At 36.5% G+C, this 24,611-nt stretch overlaps 1 protein-coding gene across 3 annotated transcripts in view; it reads right to left on the bottom strand.

The window, feature by feature from the left end:
* CDC14A (cell division cycle 14A) overlaps positions 1-24,611 on the bottom strand; it is a 102,100-nt gene that overhangs the window by 4,327 nt on the left and 73,162 nt on the right. Inside the window, exons 11-15 of one of the 3 annotated variants that reach the window (XM_067538368.1) lie at positions 16,811-16,970; positions 13,650-13,765; positions 11,348-11,395; positions 9,935-10,063; positions 8,932-9,259 (exon numbers count right to left, since the gene is read on the bottom strand). In XM_067538368.1, the coding sequence (XP_067394469.1) occupies positions 8,932-9,259; positions 9,935-10,063; positions 11,348-11,395; positions 13,650-13,765; positions 16,811-16,970 (781 nt within the window). Of the gene's footprint in view, positions 1-8,728; positions 9,260-9,934; positions 10,064-10,267; positions 10,631-11,347; positions 11,396-13,649; positions 13,766-16,810; positions 16,971-24,611 lie in introns of those variants that run through there. The other 2 variants (XM_067538367.1, XM_067538369.1) reach the window with 2 other exon arrangements.

Below are 24,611 nucleotides of genomic sequence, written 5' to 3'. Positions count from 1 at the left end.
CCATGATATTTCACAAGCTTTTTTAGTTCTTTGCAGATTAAAGGTTGTTGCCATTATCCCCAGTAAATTTCCAATTAATAACTTAGTTAAGTTACAATGGTAGCTAAAAATTACAACAATTGCTGTAAGACTCAATGGCCTGGTTTAGATTTATTTACTTAATATTTTATTTCTTTGTATTTATACAAAAATAAAGCTTTTTTTCCATCTGCAATTACAGCTGCAGCAAATGGTGTTTTTAAATCTTCTTTTCCTGCTGCCTTGAAAAATAATCTACCTAATGTTTTGGATCCCATAGTCTAATCCTTGTTTTACCACCTGTGGATTGTTTCTCTTTCCAGTATTTAAATTTACATTTGTACAAATGTACATGTGCACTATAAGTATGACCTGCCATATTGAACATACATTGGTGTATACTATTTATTTATTTTTTAAAGTCCGTAAATCACACACTTTGAGTTATCTGGCTTTGATAAAACTCAAAAGTCTATTTTGAAGACCTGTAGAATTTAAATTTAGAATATAAAGAATCAGTAATAGAACTGTTTTCCTAATGAGGCAGTAAAAGTAAATTGAATAAATAATAAGTAAACTGAGTAAAAAGGGAACATTTAAAAAAAGGATATCCAAAACATCTCACGGGAGCCTCTTATGGCATCCTGGTGTGGTCTGATGCAATATCCAACTTGATGTTTTATGCCTAAACAATATACTAAGGCTTGTCTACATATTGTCTACAGTGGCCTTCATGCACATCAGCAGAGGTGTACATTCCAATGCACACCAGTGTGTTGTACATTAACTGGCCCATGTGGACTCTGCTCATGAGCCCTAAAAGTTCCCTAGTATGCATTAAGTAGTTCTGTTTCAAATGGCACTACATTAGTGCACACTAGGGAACTTTTAGTGTGCACCAGCAGGGTCCACATGGGCCAACTAGGGCCTGACATGCTGGTGCACATTATAATTTACACCCCGCTGGTGTGTACTACGGCACTGTGTGGACAAGCTGCTAGTTCCTCACAAAAGGCCTGACCCAACAAGGCACCTAAGAAAGAACAACATTAAAGATGCAAACAGTCCAACTGACTTCAGTGGAATTACTATTGTGCTTCAAGTCAAGCACGTGCTTACGAGCCTTGCTGGATCAGTGCCATGCACAGCAGGAAAAATAAGACATGGAACTAATCCTGGAAGAAAGGACAAATCACAGATTAGTGTAGGTGCAGATAGTCCTCCTCCATGGATCGGACTACAGGATCAGGATTCTCGTAAGTAACTTTTAAGAGCCACATCCATTACTTAGTGTCCTTGTATTAGGGCGCAAACCTGCTCCTATTGAAGGCAATGGCTAAACTCCCACAGTAGTTTAGAATCAAGTCCTGATTTTTCAGGTTTGGAGTTATCCTAATTTTAGGTCAATTGCTGAGACCAACTCATGCCAAAGACGACCATGGAAGTTCCAAGACATACCGGGAACAGTGCTGGAATAGGGAGACATGGATAACTGGCAATACGTGTAAGTCACTAAAACCAAGAAAAATATGTTCTTCTAATATCAGAAAAACCTGCATCAAAATACCTGAGCGCTAACAAAATATTGTAACCGCAATTTTATTTTAGAGGTATTTATTATGTAAAAATTAATAATGGAGAAATTCTCAAAAAAAAAAAAAACAACCCTCAGATTAACAGCTACTACTCATATATTCAATTAAAAAAAAACAACACCCCAGTTTTTCAATGAAATTATTCTTTGATTCTAGCCAATTTTACCTATATATTTGCATCCATCATTTGCATATACATTTGCATCCATCATCTGGAAGCAACTATAAAATCACTGCTGATAAAATTTGCAGACGACACTAAAATTGCTGGAATGGCTGTGGATGATTAAAATAGGGTAGTGACACCAAGTAAGATGGATTGCTTGGTAAACTGTGTCCATTAAAAAAAAAAAAGTGTTTTAATACAGCCAAATGCAGAACTATACACATAGGAACAAAGAAGTGGGCAATGGATCATGGAAAGCAGTGACTCCGACAAGGATTTAGGGATCATAATGGACAAGCAACTGAACATTAGCTTCCAGTACAGTAGCTTCCATTAGCTTCCAGCAAAAAAGAGTTAATGCAATCCTTGGCTGTATAAAGAGGGGAGTACTGAGTAGAAGTAAGGAGATAATTTTACCTCTATATGACATTGGTGAGACTGATACTGGAATAATGCATACAGTTCTAGTAACCACATTTTATAAAGGATGTTAAAAAATTGGAGAAGGTCTAGAAAAGAACCATAAAAGGGATCTTAATGCTGGAGAAAATTCCTTACATTACAGAGAGAGCCTTAGCCAGCTCAATCTGTTTACAGCACATAAGAACTTGTTTCACAGGGCAAAAATACTGTGTATTAAAGGATACTTTAATTTAGTGGAGTAATAAAGCATAACAAAAAGCAGTGGCTGGAGGCTGAAGGCAGATAAATTCAAATTAGAAGTATGGACAAATTTTTAATAGTGGGGGTGATTAACCAATGGCACAAACTATCAAAGGAATTGGTGGATTCTCCATCTTTTGATATCTTTGAATCAAGACTTGATACCTTTGGAAGATATGCTTTTGTCAAACATAAGTTATTGGGCTCGATACAGGGGTTACAGGGATATACAGGTCAGATCAATTGATCTAATGGTCTCTTCTGGCCTCTTTCTGCAACTGGAACTCAGATAATTCATCTGATGATGTGTAAGCAAGAAGAGAATTCAGCACTCACCTTTGTGTTTGTGACTGCTGTGCAGGGCTAACAGGAATATGAGTAGTAAAAACACATTTTAGTCAGAAAAATGAGTCTATGTGACTTTGAATACAGGCAGCAAGCATATCTGTTGTGTAGGAAGGTGACATTTTCAAAATTGCTTTTTTGACTATAACTATATTTAAAGCTATTAGGCCATTGCACTGAAATCACACAAATTATTGCTATTTCACAGGCTAAAAATAATCATAAGCAATCAATGTTTTGTTACAATGCAAAAGCTATATATATGTTTCTACCTATATTAATTTAAATATTTCCCTTCATTGCTTCCTATTTACAGGAACTATGAAAAAACTCTATTCACAGCCAACTAGACATTATTTAGAAAATTACAGTTTTTGCATTTAAAAAGTAAACACCGTATTTGGCTGTGTACAACCTCTAGTCCTAAACATTGAATGACAAAACATGAATTATTGGAAGATTACATCATTCTAGGTGAGAGAACATTACCGAGGCATTTAGGTCTCTGATGGGGAGACAAAAAATTAAGAGTGTTTTAAAAATAGGACAATTATATATCTTAGACTACATCATCCCTTTTTCTGAAAGGCTTTGTGTCTCACTCAACTTCCTAGACTACCTAAATAAATTTAAACCAGTAATTAGTCATCTGGTTTTCATGATCACATGCAAATTAAAGTAACCAATTCTCCACTCTCTCCTCTGATCTCTCATTACCAGTATGTGGAAAAACAGCATGTCCTCCTTTATCTAAGCCAAGGCAACTCTGATCTCATTATGGCAGCTCACCCTTTTCTTTTGGGTTCTCGCACTCTCAGAATATTCAAAAAACCAGCTGACTGGCTGAGAGCACCTGCTACCATTCTTGAGTCAGTTATTCAATTCTCTGTCCTTTCTCAGCTATTTTATTCACCTGTGCCTAGATTTTTCTTCTGAGGTAAAAGTCTTCCGCTATTAAAACCATTTTTGAACCCCAGCATTAAGGACTAAAAGCTAGAAACTAACAGAAGTAAGACAATCAATCAAAATAGGCTAGGAAATTAAGTTATAGCTGATGCTGCTTTCTTATTTGTATCTAGGTAATGCACAAGATTCCAGAATAATACTAAGTATGATGTTACTTAGCTATATGTCAGATAAGATGTGCTGCAAAACAGTAGGATTAAAGATGGAACAATAGTTTAGCTTTTAATTTTCATTTTAATTTAAAACCGCTAATGCAGGTTTTTATTGTGTGTATTAAAATGTTTCCTGATGGAACAAAACCATCATTGCATTTTTGTGGAAGATGAATTGCTGTGTCATGTTTTTCACTGACTTTCTAAGCTTTTGGAGTTTTGAGGATTCCTGGTCGGACTTCTTCACACTGCATGTATTATTCCTCTACTGATTTATAGCACCACTTGGTTTTTAGGATTTTTGATGTTTTACCCCATCATGTTCTGAACAAACCCATGTGTGTTTGCTTATAGCACACACACAGGAATTATAAAGAAAAATACACAATAAAGTGGCCAAATAAGACCACAATTCACCTGTCATACAAAAATACCACCTTCGTATGATATATAAATGGAAAGGAAACAAAACTACACAGATTCTCACTTGGTGGCATACAACAGAAGTGCAGAAACATCCAACCAGGGGAGAGCATTTCAGGAATAGTGGACCCATGATAGGGAAGGCCCTGCATCTTTTCTTCTTCAACCACTCCAATACCAAGCAGACTAGTACTATAAATGCTAAGACCCTGATGATTACCATTCATTGGGTAACAGATTACAAAACAGGGCATCACCAACCTTCATGGTCAAGTTCTTGAACAGTCATGCTGCCATGCTCTACAGAAGCTGCAACCTACTCCACAATCTTGAGCAACAGCCAACAGAAAAGAGCTAGAACTGCAGAGATCTGCAGTGACAGTAATACTGTACAGATCAATGATACCACGATGCCTGGTCAATTCTCTAAATAGCTACATACATATGCTTGAACAACAATGGAGACAAAACCGACCAGTGGGACTTCATATAGAAAAGACCCTTGTAGATGTTGAGTAACTACCCCTATGACCGACTGAAACCTAGCAGAATTACTACTTTCAAATTTTTTTAAGTGGAAAAAGTGGAAACACCTCAGTTGCTTGTAAATTTTGTTTACAACAATAAGAATTGATGAATAAAAAAATAAATGGACTGTAGCCCGTAATTAAGCGGTTAAAAACAACAAAAAAGGTCCTGTCCACATGTACCTCAGAGAAAAACCAGAGTTACATTATTTTACACTGTAACTTGTGCTGTCAGATTGAAAAGGAAGAGTATGGCAAGCTCTCCACTGAAAATGCCATTGTTCCAACTCCAAGACTTCCAGAACTAGCAGATGTTGATTCGAGTGTGTGAGCTGATCTCAACAATTACAGCTGTGCATAGTTAGAGATCTGTTAGGACCCAAACGGCACAAAGCTAAGATCAATATCAATACCTTGAAATACAGCTGGAAACAAATCGGAAGCCTTTGGGGTCTTTGGCAGAGTAGTGAAATTGTTCAAAGCCCAATTTGACTAAAATAAATCACTGCATTCTGCATCAGCCATAGCTTTCAAATGCCCTTCAAGGTTAAACCCATGTACAGCATAATGCATTTCTAAGGTCATAAAAGGTGTGTGATTCAGGCAAGGCACACAAAAGAAAACCTGCCACAAACATATTAAGGGGCATTTCTAACCATCAAGATTGTAAAAGAAGAAAAAAAACATTTACAGCATCCAAATGATGAGACTACTTAACGTGAGAAATTTACAGGAAATAAAGTCTAACACTGTTAATTGTTCCATTGAATGAATATTGCTATTTTAAATATTTTTTAAAAATTTGTTTCCAATATACCAACCTGGAACGCTCAAATGCAGTCAGTCAGTGGAGCTTTCTGTCATATGAGTCTTGATTCTCTCTACCTACACTCCTATCTTCTTCCCTGAACTTTCCTTTCTGTGAATTCAGTTGTAGAACATACAGATATCTGGAAACAAGGATTCCCCCCCTCCAAAGAACCAACAGCATTCATGGCTGTCCTTCAATTGCAAGTTTCTTATCTTGCTGTGTGGTTTATTCTATGGTTTTAAATTTCAGTACCTGCAAGGATGAATCCAAGCAAGTGGTATGGTGATAATAGAATATCCTGTCCTAAAAGCTGTACTCTAGACCAGTGATCTTCACTATTTTTCAAGCAGGGGCCACTTTGGAAAAAACCTTCAATGAGAGCCACATCAACTACTAAATTAGTATGTTGGTTGCTATGGTAATATTATGGTTATTATACAACGGATATACTTAGATGTACTTATTGGCGCACTTCGTACCATGTGGTCAATGTGACATGTAAAGAAGGTGTACTTTGATAGGCTCGGTACATATTCTAATGTTAAAAATAAAATAAATTGGAATATAAACAATTAGTCAGGGGGCTAGCACTTAGGGTCGATGGGAGCCGCCACTGGCTCCCGGGCCCTGTAATGAAGAGCACTGCCCTAGACAATTATCATCGCTCATCATTAGACACCCTACATTTAGATTTAATCTAAAAACAAGATCTAGGTACAGCTTCCTTTAGGAGGATTTTATGTAAAAAGGTTAAACTCATGAATGCCATGGTACCCAAAATGTTTCTAGCAAATAATTGTTGTAACTGATGTAGTGGTTTAACTTGTAGGCCCCAAAATCATGGAGGATTGAGATATATTTCTAGGTATACTGTGGTGGATAGTAAGCCGGCTGAGTTTTCAAACAAGAACTTTCCTGCGAGCAAATGTCAAGTCTAATTCTGGGATGGAAACAGGGAGCATTCCAGGTCAAATGGAACCAACATGACAGCGTCGGTCATTTTCCACCATAACCCCTCCTTTAAGTCTGTTGAAACAAAGAGTATCCTACATGGGGTCACACTGGCCAAAATGCGTCCATTCCATCTCTTCAGCTAGGCTGCTGTCACACACACACAGACACTGTTAGAAATCAAGTCCATCAATAAGTCATTGAACTTGGTAGTTGTACTTCATCAACTTCATCATCAGTGATAATACCACTTGGGCTTCTAAGAGTTATGGTATAAGAGATGCCATACACTGTTCCTGAGGTGTCACATTTATTTTAAAACAATGATATATGTAACAAAGCAATGCCTTTTTTAGTTAGAGTCCCACTGGGAAGGAGTAGAAGCACTGTCTGTTTATAAGATAACTGCTTGCTCCCCAGAAAATGCTGCTATATGTGGTTTTACACACTAAACAATTTGAAAACAAAATAATTTATTTTAAAGTGGCTAGGGGGGAATGGCATAACTGATATTTTCAAATTAATTTATTTGAAAACTATTTTATTACAACTACAAGAAAAAACAAAAAAAACTTCACTATTCCTAAACAGACAAACAAAAAGAAAACTATACAGGCTGTTATTTGACTAAATCATCCCCAGACTATACATTTTATTTAAGATCACAACAATGATCTTATGAATTGTAAGAAATCAATTCCTGGGAACCCTAATACTACTTTGAAAAAAAGTGTCACGTAGCTATAACTTTAGAAAAAATAAAATTGATATTCTTTCGCATTTGATGTTATTCTAGATTACTTTTAACGCATTCTACTTAGAAATAGCAACTATTTTTTTTAAGGAGAAAGGAGCTCACAATATGATGGTCAAGACACAGCAAGGATGATTACAAAATTGCTAAAACAGAATAATACTGGGAAACGTTTTTGATATAAAAAGATGCGAATACACAGTTTTGTAGAGACCCATGCCGTGATTCAGGAAACCATCCCTGTACATACATGGAAGCACTTATGTGTTTGAGGCACAGGCATAAGATATTAAAACTGTACCTCTAATATTTATATGACTTCACATACTGAAAAGATTTATTCTGGAAGTTTTCCTAGATCTATTTTAAAGGGACACTTGTCAACTTAAAAATCATAGTTTTGATTTCTCTTTTTTTTTGTTATCTACTATTTTTGAAAATAGCATAAAAGATTATAACTGAAAGATGACAAATAATTTCTCTGTATTTTCTGGTTTCTTTACTCTGTATAGTTAACAGCATCTAGGGAGTTTCACCATTACAGTAGTATAGCAATGTATCTCTGTGTAGGTTTTTCACAAAGCAGCAAGGGAGAAAAAGCATTTACCTCTCCTCCGACATCTATCCCCTCCTCCCCCCCCAAAAGAAAACAGGATTATAAAATCATGAAAATTAGAATGTGGACTTCATGGGGCAGGCATACTACTTTGAAATATCTTTAACTCAGTGTTTGAAAATGAGATTTCAACAGTGCTCATTTACGAATTGAGTTGATTCATTTTAAGCATACTTAGGCCTGGTCTACGCTTACTGCGAAATTCAGCAGCAGTAGATGGGAGATACGCAAGCTACATAGAGTAGCTTGCGTATCTCCTGTTGACTTTCCAACTTCTACTTACCATGGCATCTTCGCTTTGCTGTGCCGACGGGAAATGCGCTCCTGTCGACGCAACGTTATTCTTTTTCCAGGAATGGATTTATTAAATTGACTCCCGGATCGATTGGGCGGGTCTCCACTTACGCTCAGTCGATCCTGAAGAATCGATCTGATGGCAGCGAATTTGCTGCCATCAGTGAAGACATACCCTTATTTTCAATTTAGTACACAACACAGTCCCTCTAAAATATTACTGTACAAAGACACCTATGATATCTAATAATCCAGGAAGATTCTATACTACCTATAACTTTTAGTTTGAGAATTTCAGTATATAAAGAATGATTTGAAATGGAAAACCTAAAGGAAAGAACTCCAAATCAGAAGCTATAATCATGAAGTTATTAGAATTAGTTATTTTTATAAGCTGTTTACTTTCATGACACCTTTCTCTGAGCCAGATTCTGGAGAGACAAAAAGGAAGCAGCTGAAATAATGTTTACTAAAAACATTAGAAACAGACAAAAGGTGCTATATGCATCCAGAAAATTGTAAAGATCAGAAGGAATCAAAAAGTTGCTCTGGGATTGTTAAGAGTTTTTTTGGGATAGTTTTGGCTGAAGAAGCCAGGTAGATAAGCTTCTGTCAGGTCCCTGAGAGGGCTGTTGAGGCTGGGAACTTACAGGAATTGAACGACTCAGGTATCGTGCTGGAGAAGCAGTAAACCCTGTAAAGGAGGGTTGGTAGATGCTGTAGTCATCTGTCCCGGTGCTGCGAGAACTGGCATGGCTGTTGAGGTTGGTGCCATTATTGCTGCTTCTGTTGTATAGGTTGTTGTTCAGCTCATGGTGATTTCTGGTAGGCAGCTGCAAGCTGCCATTCAAATGACTGGAGATATGGTTTACAGAAAAACCTGTCCTAGAGGACGATGATGTCACTTTGCTCTCTGTATCATCTGAAGCAGCATACAGGTTCCCTAGAGAACTGGCTAGCCTGGAGTTTACAGAAACGCTGAGTGGAAAACATGTGGGAAAAAATACATGCAATGTATATATATGTGAAGATTTCACACACAAGACATTTAAAGACATTAGGGGAAAACGACAAGGACCATTCTGACATATGTAAACAGTGGTATAAGCACACAACTTCATTTTCTCTCTGAAATAATGAAAAACCAAGTTCTATACAACTTGCACCTCAAAAGTAGTAATATAAGACAAGATAAAGTAGCTAAAGAGCCATTTAATAAATAAATAGGATGCCTTTAGTTCGCTAAAGCACTTACTTGGGCTAACATAACATCTCATTTTATCTTAATGACTGAATACTCATTATATCCAGAAGTTATGTCAAAATACATCAACTACTGTGATTCATTTAACATTCTACATTATTCAGTGTAGTAGAAATATCAATGTTGTTATTTAATGGCCACAAATGAAAAGTTCATAATAAAGGGCATATGGTCTCCCACTCAGTATATTCTTGAGAAGAACACAATTTTATAGGGTATTAAAATTTTGGGAGTGTTCTCACTAATTTAAATACAATCTCACAGATAAGGGACAAATGTATGAAGCAAGCACAACGGCCTATTTCATAAATTGTCATGCAACTTTACAGAAAGTGACATAACCTTTCATTACTCCATCCAAAAAGCCACATAAAGACAAGAACATGTACCTTTTTAAATTAGATCCTAAGGATGTAGGGCTTTTGCTTATTCTCTTTGCAGATGGTGAAACAGCTACTGCCACTTTGGAGGACTTCAAAGGAGACATGGACCCTTGTGTACTACTTGAAGCATTCAATCTAAAAAAGGGCCAAAGCTTTAATGCAGAGCAAGTTTATATCACTCAAATGTGAACTTCAGAAATAATAAATTGTTTTAAAAAGAAGCGGCTGCAAAAACTGAGGATTCTTAATCCATATTTAGGCACTTTAAACAGATTTCAAAGGTGCTAAGCATTCACCAGCTCCCATTTACAACAGTTATGAAAAATCCCAATTAAAAAAAAAAAAAAAAAAAAATCTTGGCTCTGATTTACTCCTATTTATGCACTTTTGCTATTAACTTTAGCTGGGTATATTTAAAGAACCGGAATCAAGATAATATTAGATATTAAATAAGTAATATATGATTTAGTAAGAAATAACGAGAATTTAGGAGATTAAAAATATAGTGCAGTAGCTTTCTCAGAAATATTTTTGGGCAGTCCTCAAGTCTAGCGGCAATGATATCCTCTCATTCCCATAGCTGTCAGGTCAGCATGCTCAGCTGTTGGAGAAAGAAAGTGTCTTGTGTTCTTAAAAGGTTCCAGCTGAAATAGCATGGTAATAACAATCTTGGTTCCTTTAAGTCCATACACCAAGGAATCTCTGAGATAGACAAAAGTAAAGAAGGGGAAATGGAGATCCTAGAGATCAGTTCCCTCAAAAATCATGCCTCTTAAAATCACAGTGGTAATAATTGTGGCCAATGTTAACTAAATACTTGTCCCTAGATAGTACTATCTATCTATCTTACCACAGTGACAGGCACAATGGAAATAATCAAGTGTTGGTGATAATTATTTAAATTTATCTTTTTTTTTTTTTTTTTAAATTTAGTACCATTTCTAAAATGGTTCTTAATATTAATATCACTTTTCATGCTAAATTGAATTATCTTTAAGGGATAATGTGGCACAAGGTTTGCAGAAATGGTTTTACTTTGATCCAAATCACAAGTGAAGTAGCCTCCTAGTGGCTAAAGGACAGTTATCAGTTTCATAAAGTTACTATACATTTTACCACAACAGGCAGTCTTTGTTTAGGAAAGGTCCAGTTCTAAGACTAAAAGTTTTATTTCACTATTACTAGAAGGTAATTACTCTGCTAATTAACCAATTTTTGTCTGTCCCTTGAATCGATGCTTCAAACGGGTTTCAAGATCATTAACAGAAGTCTGACAAATTGCTATTCATCAAACTGATGATGATGATGATAACAACACAAAGCACTAAAAATGTTAAAGACTAGAACAGCAGCCTTTCAAAAAATGTAATTTAAATGAACTAAAAATTTTCTCACAAGTTTAACTAAGTAAATAAATACCTGAAAGGTTGCGATATTGATCTGGTATGCAATTTCATATCTTCCAGCCTAAAGTAATTAAAGCAGTTTGTCACACAAATAAAATTATGAAAGCACAGTTTCAATCTTTTAGTAAATATATGGACAAAGACTATGACACAGACAATGTTATTAGGTAGAAAATGCTTCATATAAATGATGAGACACATCAAAAAATATACAATTTTTAAAATTATACTCCTGAAACATTTTTCAACTACAACCATCAAACATACAATCGACTGCCATCTCCTGTCATACAGTACCAGCTTCACACGTGCATAAGAAAATTCTGTTATAAAAAGCAGACTATCTAGATTCTTATGTGGTCCTTCTCCCTATAGCATATGAACTAAAGGAGAGAAGTAAAACCTCTATTCCTTCATCACCTGGAAGGGTAGCTTGAAAATAGGTTAGAACATTTTGTGTGTGTAAGTCTATGGTGAGCTTACTGTGGAAAAGTTATGTGAAAGATGAGGTTTGCATTTATCTCTGAATATTGGGAGTGCTAGTCATAAGGTCTTCAGTTTAAGTGCTTTCTAAGTTAAACTGCACAATACGTTAAAATAAAGACTTCAGCATCAAACTTCTTGCATAGGCAATGTTTTACAATTATATCTAAAAATAAGAATTTTTTTTTGAGTAGAAGGTGGAAAACATAAAAGGAAATTGAAAGTATGAGAAGGACCCAAATATTAAACATTCTTTTTATGTGCAGTTACTAAGCAATAGCAAAGCATTCTGGCTTGAGTTGTTTTTAATTAACATTACTTTTGAAATGGTATTTTGTTTAGTTGTTTCCTTAAAAGCTTTCACTTAGTTATTGCTTTACAAGATGGAACTCAAAATTCATTAGGAGAAATAGAGGTAAATAATTTAAAATTGGAACCAAATGTATTCTGAATTATTTTCATAGGAATGTAAACTTTTAAATGGTGGATATATGGACATTTATAATATGACAACAATTAATACTTTAGGTTCTGAGGTGTATTTTTCAAATTTTCATTTGGTGCCTGATAGTACAGGATTATTTTGGTAAACAGCAGCAATGAAAAGAATACAGGCATGGAAAGAAATAGAACAAAATATAAAATTGTCCATATTATAGTCAGGTCTGTCTTAGACTATTTCTAGCATAACTAATAAAGATTCATGTACAGTAAAAATCTCTTTACTGCTGCAGTGGCAGAGAATAATTCTCTCCTTTGGCATGCAAATTTTAAATTAAATATCCTTGTTTAATACTACTACCCTCTCTAGAGTTTCTCTAGTCCTGCATCTCTCTGAGCCTTTAGGACTCCCACCATCTTTATCTGCTTTAACTGTCCACATGTCAGGAAGCAACCCTGCCCACATGCTGAGGAACAATACATGCACTTAGGTTGGTACTTGCTACAACTCCTGAGGGGTCACTGTTGAGAAATGCAAAACATTACTTTTCCAGATTGAAAGGGTAGTACTACCAGTTCATGATAGGAGACAGGGAATTGAAATCCATTTTCTCCTATATGTCTGTGCAGAGAACTTCCACTAGATTACTCCCCTTTACCTAAAGTGAGTTCTGGGCACTAGCCTTTTACTTGGCTTAATTACAATCCTGTATTAACTGGTTAAATTGCATCAGTAAGTTTTTAGTTACGAGAGCTTTTACACCACATAGCAGAATCTGGGTACCACAAATGCAGTCCAGACAATCAACAACTAACATTAACCAATCTTGAAGCATGGTTTTGTTTGATATTAGTACATGTTGCCTCTTCAGATCTTGAAGGGCAGTGTAAACAAACTTGACAAATACCTAAATCTGAAAAACCTTTGAAAAAGAAAGCTTATGATTGTGCAAACTATTTCTGGTAGAAAGCAGTAAACTTTAAGGCTAATTAAAAAACAGTATAAATTTAACATTTATAGCAGGTAGAAAGTAACGTAGTGGTGGACTAAGCACAGGAGTAGGAGCTAGGAACTTGAGTTCTAATTATCAATATTTATTGTTTGTATTACCATAGCACCTAAGGATCCCTAACCCTAGCTCGAAGACTAACCACTTCTGTAGTCTTAGACAAATCATTTACCCTCTCAGTTTCATATTCCCCATTTGAGTGCCTACCTAACTCACTGGAAAGTTAGCAGTATCAATGTTTGTAAACTGATCTGAAAATGAAAAGGTCCACATATCATAACTTGTATCAGAATTATAAAACAAAGATACAGAAGAGCATGAGCTTGTCAAAGAATTAGTACACATTGAATTTAATAATACAAAAAGCTGGAAAAAGATTACCTAAGAGCTCCCGTTGTAGCAGATCGTGGCTGTCTCTGACTTTTTAATGCACGAAGTTTGTCTCCCTGTGTCATGCCGTTCTTAGATTCCAACTCTGCATTATCTTCAAAGTCATTCTAAAAACAAAGGAAGAGTGCAAAATCCTTAGAACAATAATCTAATTTCAGTGTTTCAAAGATTACTTTTGCTTTGCAGATTACAATTTAAGGGTCAGATCCTGCAATTCACTGAAGATAGGCACACAGCTGTGTCCGTGCAGTGCCCCACTGAAGTAAATGGAGCACTACGTACCTATACATCCACAAGGATGCATTTATAGGATCTAGTCTTAATTATGTACTGAGTCGGAGACCAGTGATTTAAAATAGTGGAAATAAAATAGCAAATATTTTGTAACAGATATTTCAATTGTTATAGAAACCACGAATCCAAATTCAGACCTCTACTATCAGGATAATAACAGCTTCTCCTTATTCTTACTATGTATCTTATCCTAAGATCGAGGCTAGAGCTTTTAGATTAACACCAAGTAAAATAAATGGATAAATTCTTGTGCTGTGGATTATGAGGCAAGTGACTAAAAAGATTAATTCCTCTTGTAAAGAAGAGGTGAGAGATAAGGAAAGAAACATACAAAATCTTTAGAGCAATGTCGTTTTGAAAAAATTCAGCTCTGCTTTTAAAAACAGTATCAGATGAAACAAGAATAAAAAGGGAATATAGTATTCTAAGTTAGGAATGCATCCCACTGTTTATAAGCAGTATTAAAAAAGCATTTTGAACTCCAAAGCCCTTTAAAACATTCACTGCCTCAGAAAAATTCAACTAAGACAAGTGTTTTAAGAGCCTGCTCCAGATCATAAGACAAAACAAACATTCAAGTGTATGCCAAGACGTGTTACGCTTCAAAATAGAGCACATTTTTGTATTGGGTCATTTACCAATAAAAAGTGTTAAGAAAATACTTAACAGCTGTGTACAATAGTAAACGTCATAGCATATATAGGGCTTGATCCTGCTCCAATGAATCAAAGGAGTTTTGCAATTGACTTCAATGGGAGCAGGATCAGATTCATACTGAGGAACCTAAGAAGCTACCGATTTACCTTCCATTGAAATTTGAATTTAAATAAAAAAGTAGTACAAGTTAGGGCATTTCAGACTCACGATCCTCTGTGTGGCTCAGGTTATGTATTTCCCATGAAATAAAAAGTATAATACCAAAAAAAGCCTTTGTTAAATAGCACAATAGGAAGACCAAAAGAAGTAAAGATTCAACTGCCATAAGCTTCTATTTTAATAGGAGAAAAATATGAAAATTGCACACAATAGTAATAAGGTGACATTACACTAAACAAGAGAAGAAAATGTGTGGATGGTCCCAAGATCCCGGAGAGTTTGCTCTTTTCTAAAGTTGTGGCAGATACAATTTATTATGACTTTCAAAAGAACTTGGTAACAGCAGCCATCCAAACAGCACGTTCAGCTTCCCCACAATCTAACATCTTCTCACTGTTCTCTTATACAAGCTCTGAATACAGCTGTCATGAATACCAGACCTACCATGGGATCTTCGAGTTAAACTGGACTGACTACATTAGGCTGAATGGCTACTCTGCACGTAACCACACTCCAGTGTGTGTGTCACTGCTTCTAGGTCTGCATCCATTAAGCTGAGCTAGTAAAGAAATTGGCAAAGACTTTTTCTGAAAACTTGTAAGCAATGTGTGTTAAAACTGAATGTCTATAACATCTGCAAATAAAATTTGAGACAATTTAAGTCCTTTCTTTTTCTAGGTCTGTTTTCTTTAACCAGTTGAAGTCACAATGGTCAGAAACAGACAAAAAGAAGACAAGTGCCAGAAGACAAAAAGATGTTCAGGAGAGCTGGCAGTCTCTGAAAGAGACAATATTAAAAGGGGCAAAAGAAAACTATCCCAATACAAAGGAAAGACAGAAAGGCTAGAAGTGATCAGGAGCTCTTTAATGACCTGAAAAAAATCAAAAAGGAAAACTGGACAAGGACAAATTGCTAAGGAAGAGTACAAAAGAATAGCACAAGAACATAGGGACAAAAATCAGAAAGGATAAGGCACAAAATGATTTACACCTAGTAAGGGACATAAAAGGCAAGCAGAAGAGATTCTATAAATACATTAGGAAAAAGAGAAATACAAGGGTAAGTGTAGGTCCTCTATTTAGCTGGGAAGGGGAGTGAATAACTGATGACATCAAGAAGGCTGAGGTGTTTAATGCCTATTTTGCTACACTAAAGGCAGCTGACCAATGAGGAAAGAACGTCACCATACCCTTCGTGTACTTTTTGAGATTCTCATCACAGAGCAGATTCACTTACACTCCTCGCTAAATACTTGAAAAATCAGCCAGTGGAAATGAGAACTGCAGCTACCCAAGTGACTGGAGGAGGCAATGAAATTCTACCTTACAGCAAAAACCACTACTGGGACAGCCTAGGTGATAGGATAATCCAGAATTGTACTGAATGCAGGACAAAAATCTAGGTTTCAATAGAACTGGTTGGAAAACCAGGATGACTGAATCAATGGAGTTGCTAACTTACACAAGGCACGTCATCTCCATTTTAGTGGGCAGTGGCAAGGTTTTGGTTTTTTTTGTTTAAATGCTTTCCTTTCTTCAAAATACTAAATATCACCACCACAGGTAGCTACCACATTCCTTCAGCCAACATACTTATCAATTTAGGTATTCTCATCCTGCCCTATCAAGATGCTAATCTTGAATTTGCTTCTTGAAATGGATGACAAATAAGCATTATGTTTCTTTTGTATTATTTATCATAAATATTCATACTGATCACACATTTTTTCCTTAGAATCTACATTCATTTTAAATTCTACTTTTTCCATCACGGATGGCTGGTTTATCATTTTAGCTGTTTTGTCCCCTTCCTTTCATCATCATTAATATACATACAAGACATTTTTTGTTCCTTTTAATTTTTATCATCTTCATTTAACATGTATAATTTTAAAGAATCTATTTTCTTGCATTCATATGTGATTTTTATAACAGGCACTATATTACGGAAAAAAGCTCTAAAATCTGGATATAGTCTGTTATTAAACTTATGAGTTCTCCCCTGTTGAGAATTCACTTTGATTCTTCCAGTGAATGCTTACCTCCCCAAATTGATCCAAGTTTTGTACTTTACTAAAAGTCCCACTGATTGAAAGGTCATCCAAGCCAGAAAGAATTTTATTCACAGTTCCATCATCAGCTGATTGTTGTTTCTGTTTGGATCGGAAGAAATCTCCTTGGATCCACAATGCTGCTTGCTTCCTGTTTAATATTAAACCAAAACCAGTTAGTAACAACAACAAATTTACATGTAGACAAAAACTGGTGAGAGAAACATGTTAAACCCCCATCTGAGAATATTTTGTATTTTATATAGCCTCAAACGCATTGTATAATAAATGGATACATCTCTTCTCTGGTGGTAAATAAAATAGACATAGATCAAATAGGAATCTCTGTATGATTATGTGCATAGAACACATAGCTCCTAGCTGTTCCTTGATCTAAAATACTTTAGGATTTTGTTTAAAAGAAGCTTATCTGAATCAGAAAAATGAACAAACAATCTACTACAGTCATTTTGGAACAGTATGTTAAAGTCACACACAAATATCTGACAACATGGCGTTGTATGTGGTATGACTGGCATGAGTTTGGGAGGGGTGGATTAATCATAAGTAGCAAAACCATGGTTGAGTTATGCAGGATATGGAAGAAGTATAGTAGTAAGGTAAAGAGGACCAAAACAAGGGTATCAGCTGTAGGAATGGAGAAAACGGGTAGATGATTTTTAGATGTGTGGGAGAAAAAAAACCAGTAGCATTTATCCACTGTGTCAGCATTTATAGGATGGGTGAGCTTGCAAACTGAGATAGAGTAAACTGTAAATTCTTTAGGACAGAAACTGCCAACCACATATCTAGCACAGTCTGCAGCCTACAGACACTTCTGCGTTTCACATTAGTAGTAGTAATGGGGAGTAGAGAGGAACAAGAGAATTTTCAGTTTCTGTTAGGAACTTCTCACCTCATTCATAACAAATGGGTAATGCCTCTCCCCTGTGGAATCTGTAGGTGGTCCAACATTGGCTACCTGAAGAGTTTTGTCAGAGCTACAGAAATGCTCCAGGATCTGACTATTAGCAGTAAGACAACAACTTGAAATTATATTAATGGGTAATTACATTTTTTAAGTCTTCCTTGAGGGAAAATATTCACTTTGTTACAAATTGTGTTTTAGTCATCTACCAGACTTCCAAGGCGGTTGAATGAAGATGGAAGCTGCTATCAAAGAAAACGATCAGGTAAGAAATTTCTCATACTGCCTGTATAGGTTCAATAAATGGGAAGTTGCTACAGCATGAAAATGAATAAAAATTACAGTTATGAAACAGAACTGAACTGTTAACTTGTTCTGCTGCCAAAGACAGAATTTTGGTAGCCTGAGTTGAAGGGCAGGGCTTAGTCCCAGAACATCCAGTAACAATACTGCATTGCTTCTAAATTGAAGGTGAGAGGGATTACCCATGAGTGATGAATGAGGCGACAAGCTGTGCAGCAGACATCTACTTTACATTTTTATTTACAAAATCTGGAAGTCAATTATAAAGCATACTTGTAAGCGGAAGGACTGATCTGCTAGCCAGGGAAGAAAATCATGCTTCAAACAGCTCAGACTCTGTTCTCTTCCCAGGTCTTTATTAATAAAATGCAAAACAAAAACAAAAAAGCAACCAGTCTCTAGCCCTTGTCTCTAGAGCTTCAAAGTCCTTATAGTCCTTCTTCACAGCCTTACTCAGCCAGCTCCTGCTCATTGCAGGTGTCCCCTGTCTCAAGCCTGCAGGTCTCGCAGATGTGGAGAGCCACCTTTCCAATCACCAGATCTCTCCTGTCTGCTTCCCTATCTAAGACGCAGGAAGCCTTGTATGCAAGCATCTGATCTAAAACTCCAGATCCCATTTTTGAAGGGCCCAGGGACTGTAACAAACACTTAGGGATGTGCCCTGTTACAATGATATTTACTCTTTTCATTCAAAGTATGCTCTAGGTAAAGCAGAGGTTGGAACACACTATTCCTTTTATATAAGCTTAAAAGAGGAATATAGTGAAACAATAAAGTCAGTGATAAAGGTAGGCCTATATCAATACAATTTAAAATAACTTCAAACAATATGCTTTTACATGATTGTGGCAGAACAGAAAGTTTGGTTGACTGGTTTAACTATGAGGAATTTGTACCTTCCTGACAGAAGCACTGAATACCTGCTTTATTGCCACACATACCAAATATTGGCATGTTTGCCAGCATGTGTGAACTAATTACCTGAGTTGATCTCTCTCTTTTAGTTCCAAATAAATAATCATAAAATTGGGAGCCTAACACAAATCTCACTATGAATAAACCTTCTTGTTTAATAAACCTCCGATCTAGTTTAATTTTTTTTAAAGGGAACCAAACAGTCTATTTCTTGAATTTTCTCCATTAGCTTGTGTTACAGGAAAATAAAAGTGACAACATCAGCAATAAACCAAAAGAGATTGGATTATCTGCATGCATTGCCTCAAAGAAAAAGCTCCCGCTGGGAGGTCAGCTAATTGGTAAATAGAGCAAGATTAGGTAGTTGAAAAAGTGTTCCTATACAGAGTGAAGGAAGTCAATGTCCAATATACTTAAAGAATGATCTGAGATTACACTGCGGTGGATGTCAGCTAAATTAACTCTGGGAAAAACACGGTGGGAATTCTTAAAACAAAAACAGCCAATATTGGAGATTGCGCTGTAGCGCAAACACTATTTTGGTCAAAGAGGAATCCTGCCATTCCGCCAATAACAAATAGAACAAAAAACTGAAATCATATTGCTCATGAAGTTTATCATTTAGAAGCAGATTCTCAGTTATTCTTCAAGATTTGCCATAGAATCCATTTAATATCAATATTATATAAATAAATAAAATTGTGTTTCTAGCTCTCACGTTAGGGAAGATAACTTTCCAGATGAGACCCACATGCAAATCAACACAGAATTGTTTTCTTCCTCTGCTTACAGCCTGAAGCAGTAACTCTAAGACAATTGAGAACTGCTCCATTTATTCCTATACTTGTTCACTCTGAATACTAATTATATTTAAAATATCAACATTGTTACCTATTTCACTGCTTCACATTTTAATAAAAGCACAAACGATCTTTCATGTTTTCCCAGGTTCAAAAACCCTTAACTGTACCCAGGTAGTAAAACCTTCAGCTCTGACCTAATAATTTCTGCAATTAGGTTTTGTGTTACCAATACAAAAAAAAAAAAATCTATAGCACAAAAACCTGAAAATATAAAGAAAGATTAAAACAATATAATAAATACAGTGAATGCTATATTCTTTGTGTTACTCACTTTTACAACTGCATTTTAAAACTTCCCTGTATTTTACCATAAAATTTGAAGTTTAGCTCACTGGAGTGCTGCAGAACCAGAGTCCTGTCACGGCATTTAGATCCAGTTGAGTGAATACTAACACTCTGAGCAACAGGCTAATTTGTATTTACAGTTGTTAAAATAAGCGTTAGTTTAGCACAACCTGGGGCACATATGCCAAGTCCTATTTCCAGGGAGATGGCCCATCCCCAGAGGGAGCTGATGAATACAGGCTAGGTTGTTGCTCCCTTTGGGGTGGAGGGAATGAGGGGAGCACCTTCAGCCCCTAACTAAATCAGGGCACGAGTGAGATGTACAGAGTGGAGGAGGGCAGAGAAAGTGGCTGGTGTGGGGAGCCCAGCACGTAGTGAATCCAACGCTTTCACTGATCTCCCCAGACAACCCTCTTTGTCCTATTGCCAGAAGAAAGCTGACAATCAGGGGGCATTAGCCTAGATAGTCAATGAGTCCTGTGGAGGTGCCAATCTGTGTTATATTATTTATATAACACATTTTACATAAAAAGATATTATAAATCAGACACTAAATATATGGTTTTGTGACCCAAATCCAGGCGTTGGTACCAAACTGAAGGCAAAGATAACACAGTAACATATTTCTTTTTCTCAAATCAAAATCTCAGTCTGCCACAGCTCTAGACTTTATTTGAACCTGAATATGTCAAAGATGCTTTGAGCATTGCTAAGCAATACCACACACAAGTGTTTCTTTTAAATAAAAAAAGAAGAATGACACTTTGGCCATCACTGTTCTATTATCCTTTAGAAGTTTCTGAAGCAAGACTCATAAGAACTTTAAGTTTTCATATTTACATTTTATAATCATTCTTGATTAAGTTAATTATTTCTCAAACTGTATTAAAGCTGTTTCATTTATAAACCCTTTCAGTATCATTTTCTTCATTTTCACAGTTCATTAGACAAAAGAGTGGCAAAATCAACAGTATTGGTCAGTGTCCTTTTCATTATGTACTAGAAAACTTAAGAGAAGGATGGACGTGAGTTAGGATAGCCATGAAGATTTTCCTACCCTTTCCCAAGTTGATAGTTGCAGCTGACTGATTTTATTTTACTGATACCTGTATTAAAAATAAATCTCTGTATATCAGACATTTTACCCTAATACTGGTGGCTGTTTTTCAAAAAGCTGCAATCTTGCTAGGTCACAGGGTTCATTCTATGAATACATAAAAAAATTTACTGTGCTGAGAACATCACCATAACACCACATTTTAAAATCTATGGTATTTGGTAAATACTTGACTAAAGTGTGCTTTGGTTTGTGTGTGGCCTCTAAAAACACTGGGCCTGATTCTTTACTCTGTTACAACAATTTTATGCAATTAACTTCATGGACTTCAGCATAGAAGAAGAAAATTAGGCCTATTATTTTCTAGCTACATGGCTAGCATCTTTCTGTGGTGATTATCGTAATTAAATTCAAATGCCAATGGTTGTATGTTGTGTGGCTGGTTTGTGTCTTAATTGACATCCAGAGCTTCAATAAATCATTAGTTCTCAAACTGTGCTCCATAATGACAAGAGCGGAGCAGTACCGTTGGAGCCGTCTTGTCTGCTAATGTCCTGGGACCAACGTGGGTGATGCTGCCTCACCCAACATGTCTCTCCAGTAGTGGAGCAGGCATCCGTCAGTCTGCAGGCAGTAATGGTTCCTGCTACAGTAACTATAGTCCAGTTCAGGACTAACTTAGGTGCTTCAGAGAGTTTTTTTTAAACATTAAAATGAGCAAGTATCTCATTCACAACTTGCAAGGTGCTTTAAGTCTCTCTTTATTAAGTGTTTCCTTGCTGTAAATTCAATCACAATCAAGGGTGGAAAAGCCACCCACACTGGAGAGGTAGCAAAACCAGAAAATGGCAAAAACAAACGGATCAGAACAGAATTGGTTACAGACAAAGGGATACTAGTAGTAATGGCAGTCTTTTGTTAAAAATATTATAGAAATGAATTTAATTCTTGTGAAAGGTGGTTGATAATTTTAGAGAGTGAATTCCTTTATGCAAGAATAGGTATGCTACAGTATGAACTAAGGCAATGCAAAGTTTCTCCTGGGCTCTACCAGTAAGTCTCAATGAACCCTAAAATGGAGGTACTACCTTTAGAGAAGGCAGTCCTTCCCCCACAATCTTTAACTTCTCTTAAGAGAACTAGTGTAAAAAAAAAAAAAAAAAAAAAAAAAAAAAAAAATCAATTGACCTAATATTAATGGTTTATATATAGTTTTTACATTTTCATGCTGACATCACCATTTCCTATAAAACCTGTTAAAATCTTGGCTACTGTCTGTTAATACTCGGAAGTTAGTGAAAAGAATGAACTAAACCATGTAAATCCAAGTGTTGGAACATCTGCTTTGTTAGAACAGCTATTACTTGGCACTGGCATTTAAACTTGTGACCTTTTACTAAAGAGGTCAAACAGCCTGGGCCTAGCCTAGTCAGCAGATTTGCCAATCTGCTCATGTTATCATCCCAAGAAATTACAAAAGCACACTTTGTTTTACTAAAAATCAATATAATCTAGGCTCTCTCAACTGTTCACATTTTATTTATCAGTTATTACACAAAGTGAACCTTAAACTACTAAGAAAACAGGAATATATAATATACGCCTCCTCACACCATCTACTATTGCCCAATTTTTCAGTTTTTTAAATTTTATTTTGTGGTAAATGCAGTTACTGTTTCTCACTTATTGACTACGTTGTTATAATAGCCAGCCCACTGAGCGATCAAATGGTCAATCCAACTCAGAAGACAAAAACATTATGAGCCAGGTCAAAGTGAATTGCAATGTCAGACTGTTTATGATCCAATTAGGTTCACAGGTCTTTTAGGATATAAGCAGCTGGCTCTGAAGTTATTACAAAGACCAGACTAATATATGCTCTTTAAGTCTCCCAAGGAAATATTCAGGATGTAATAATACAGTCATTGTTACCTAGAAAACTCATCTCAAACCATCAGTATCTGAAAGTAGCTATTCTTATAATCACTAGCAAAACGGCAACTCATTCTGCTATAATCATGGCAACCTATGCAAGTAGAACACAGAACAGAGGCTCCTAGTACATTTGGATCCATGCACGTGCCACAGATGAATACCTATCCCTCCACATGAAGCTTATTAAAAAGTAAAGGATACCCACCTAGCTTGGTTACACTGGAGGATAAAGCAATGGCTGCAGCAACAGATATTAAAAGGTATGAATTCCCAATTCAGTTTTGGCTCAGGCTTCTCTTGTGTGACCTTGGAGTAGTCATTTTTTAATCTCCATGCCTCAGTTTCCCATTTGGGAAATGGAATCGTACTAGCTTCCTTCCTCCCAACCTAAGTCTATTGTCTGTAAGCACTATAGCTTGGGACTGTCTCTTACTTCATATTTATACAATTCCTAGCAAGACAGTAAATGTATTTCTTAAGAACACTATATCCTCTGGTAGATTTCCCCTCCCCCCATAATGATGCATATTTACAGTTGTCATCTTAAAATTTGGGTTGGATAAGAAGTTCCCTGTAATTTGTAGAATAATTTTATGCAAGGCCAGTAGGCACCACCTATTAAGGTTGCCTGACACTTTCTATTGTAAGACCCTTCAACTGCTTATAACTTTGCCAAATTTTAACCATTTGGGCTGAAATTTTCCATGCCAGGTGTCTGCCTCAGGCTAATACATTTTTTTTGAAGGGCTCAGAGAGCAGATTGGGACAAGGAGCCTAGGAGACAGAGACTGGGACTGGCTGGACAAGAAGACTAGGATCAGGAACCAGTGAGGTAGGGAGAGAGGGGAAGGGAGCAAGATCTGACAAGGAGGTGGAGAAAACTGGGACTGGCTGGACAAAGACAGGCAACAAGTTCAGGTAAGCAAAGCTACTGAGATTGGATAAGAAGCCTGGGAATAGGAGCCAGCAGGGACAGCAAATGTGAGTGGTGGGGAAGAAAAAGAGATTGGGGGAGGGAAATGAGATTGGCTGGGCAGAGACCCTGGGAAGGGGGAGGAGGTTGAAGTTGACACAGGGAACCTGGAGGGGTAAGACTAGGATTCACTGGGCAAGGAGACTGGGATCAGAAGCCTGTGGAGAGGAAACTGGGACAGATTAGGTAAGGAACATATAGAGGCAAGGAGCCAGTTGTGGAGTAGAGACAGGACTGGAACAGAGACAAGTTAGAAGGATGGGGCAGAAGAAATTAAGCATGGGGGGTAATGGGCAGACAAGTCTGTGCTCATTAGACATCACTCCCCTTCAGAGTCTGGAAAGGAACTGAAGATACCTGAGTTGTACCACTCCACAAGTATTTGCTGACAGCAGAGAAATCCAATGGCAAGTGTCCCATTCCCACCTCCAGTGCTAGCTTACAGAGCGGATGACAACCTATTACTGCTATCAGTTACTTCATTAGTTCAAGTAGCAGAGGGCTGTGATGTGGAGCTAAAGATTCCAACCCTT

The sequence above is a fragment of the Emydura macquarii genome, unplaced genomic scaffold, assembly GCF_026122565.2.
Source record: "Emydura macquarii macquarii isolate MOO-44397 ecotype Brisbane River unplaced genomic scaffold, CSIRO-AGI_Emac_v2 contig_480, whole genome shotgun sequence".
Taxonomy (NCBI): domain Eukaryota; kingdom Metazoa; phylum Chordata; order Testudines; family Chelidae; genus Emydura; species Emydura macquarii.
Note: the sequence above shows the minus strand (reverse complement) of the source record. Positions and strands in the feature narration are given on the sequence as shown.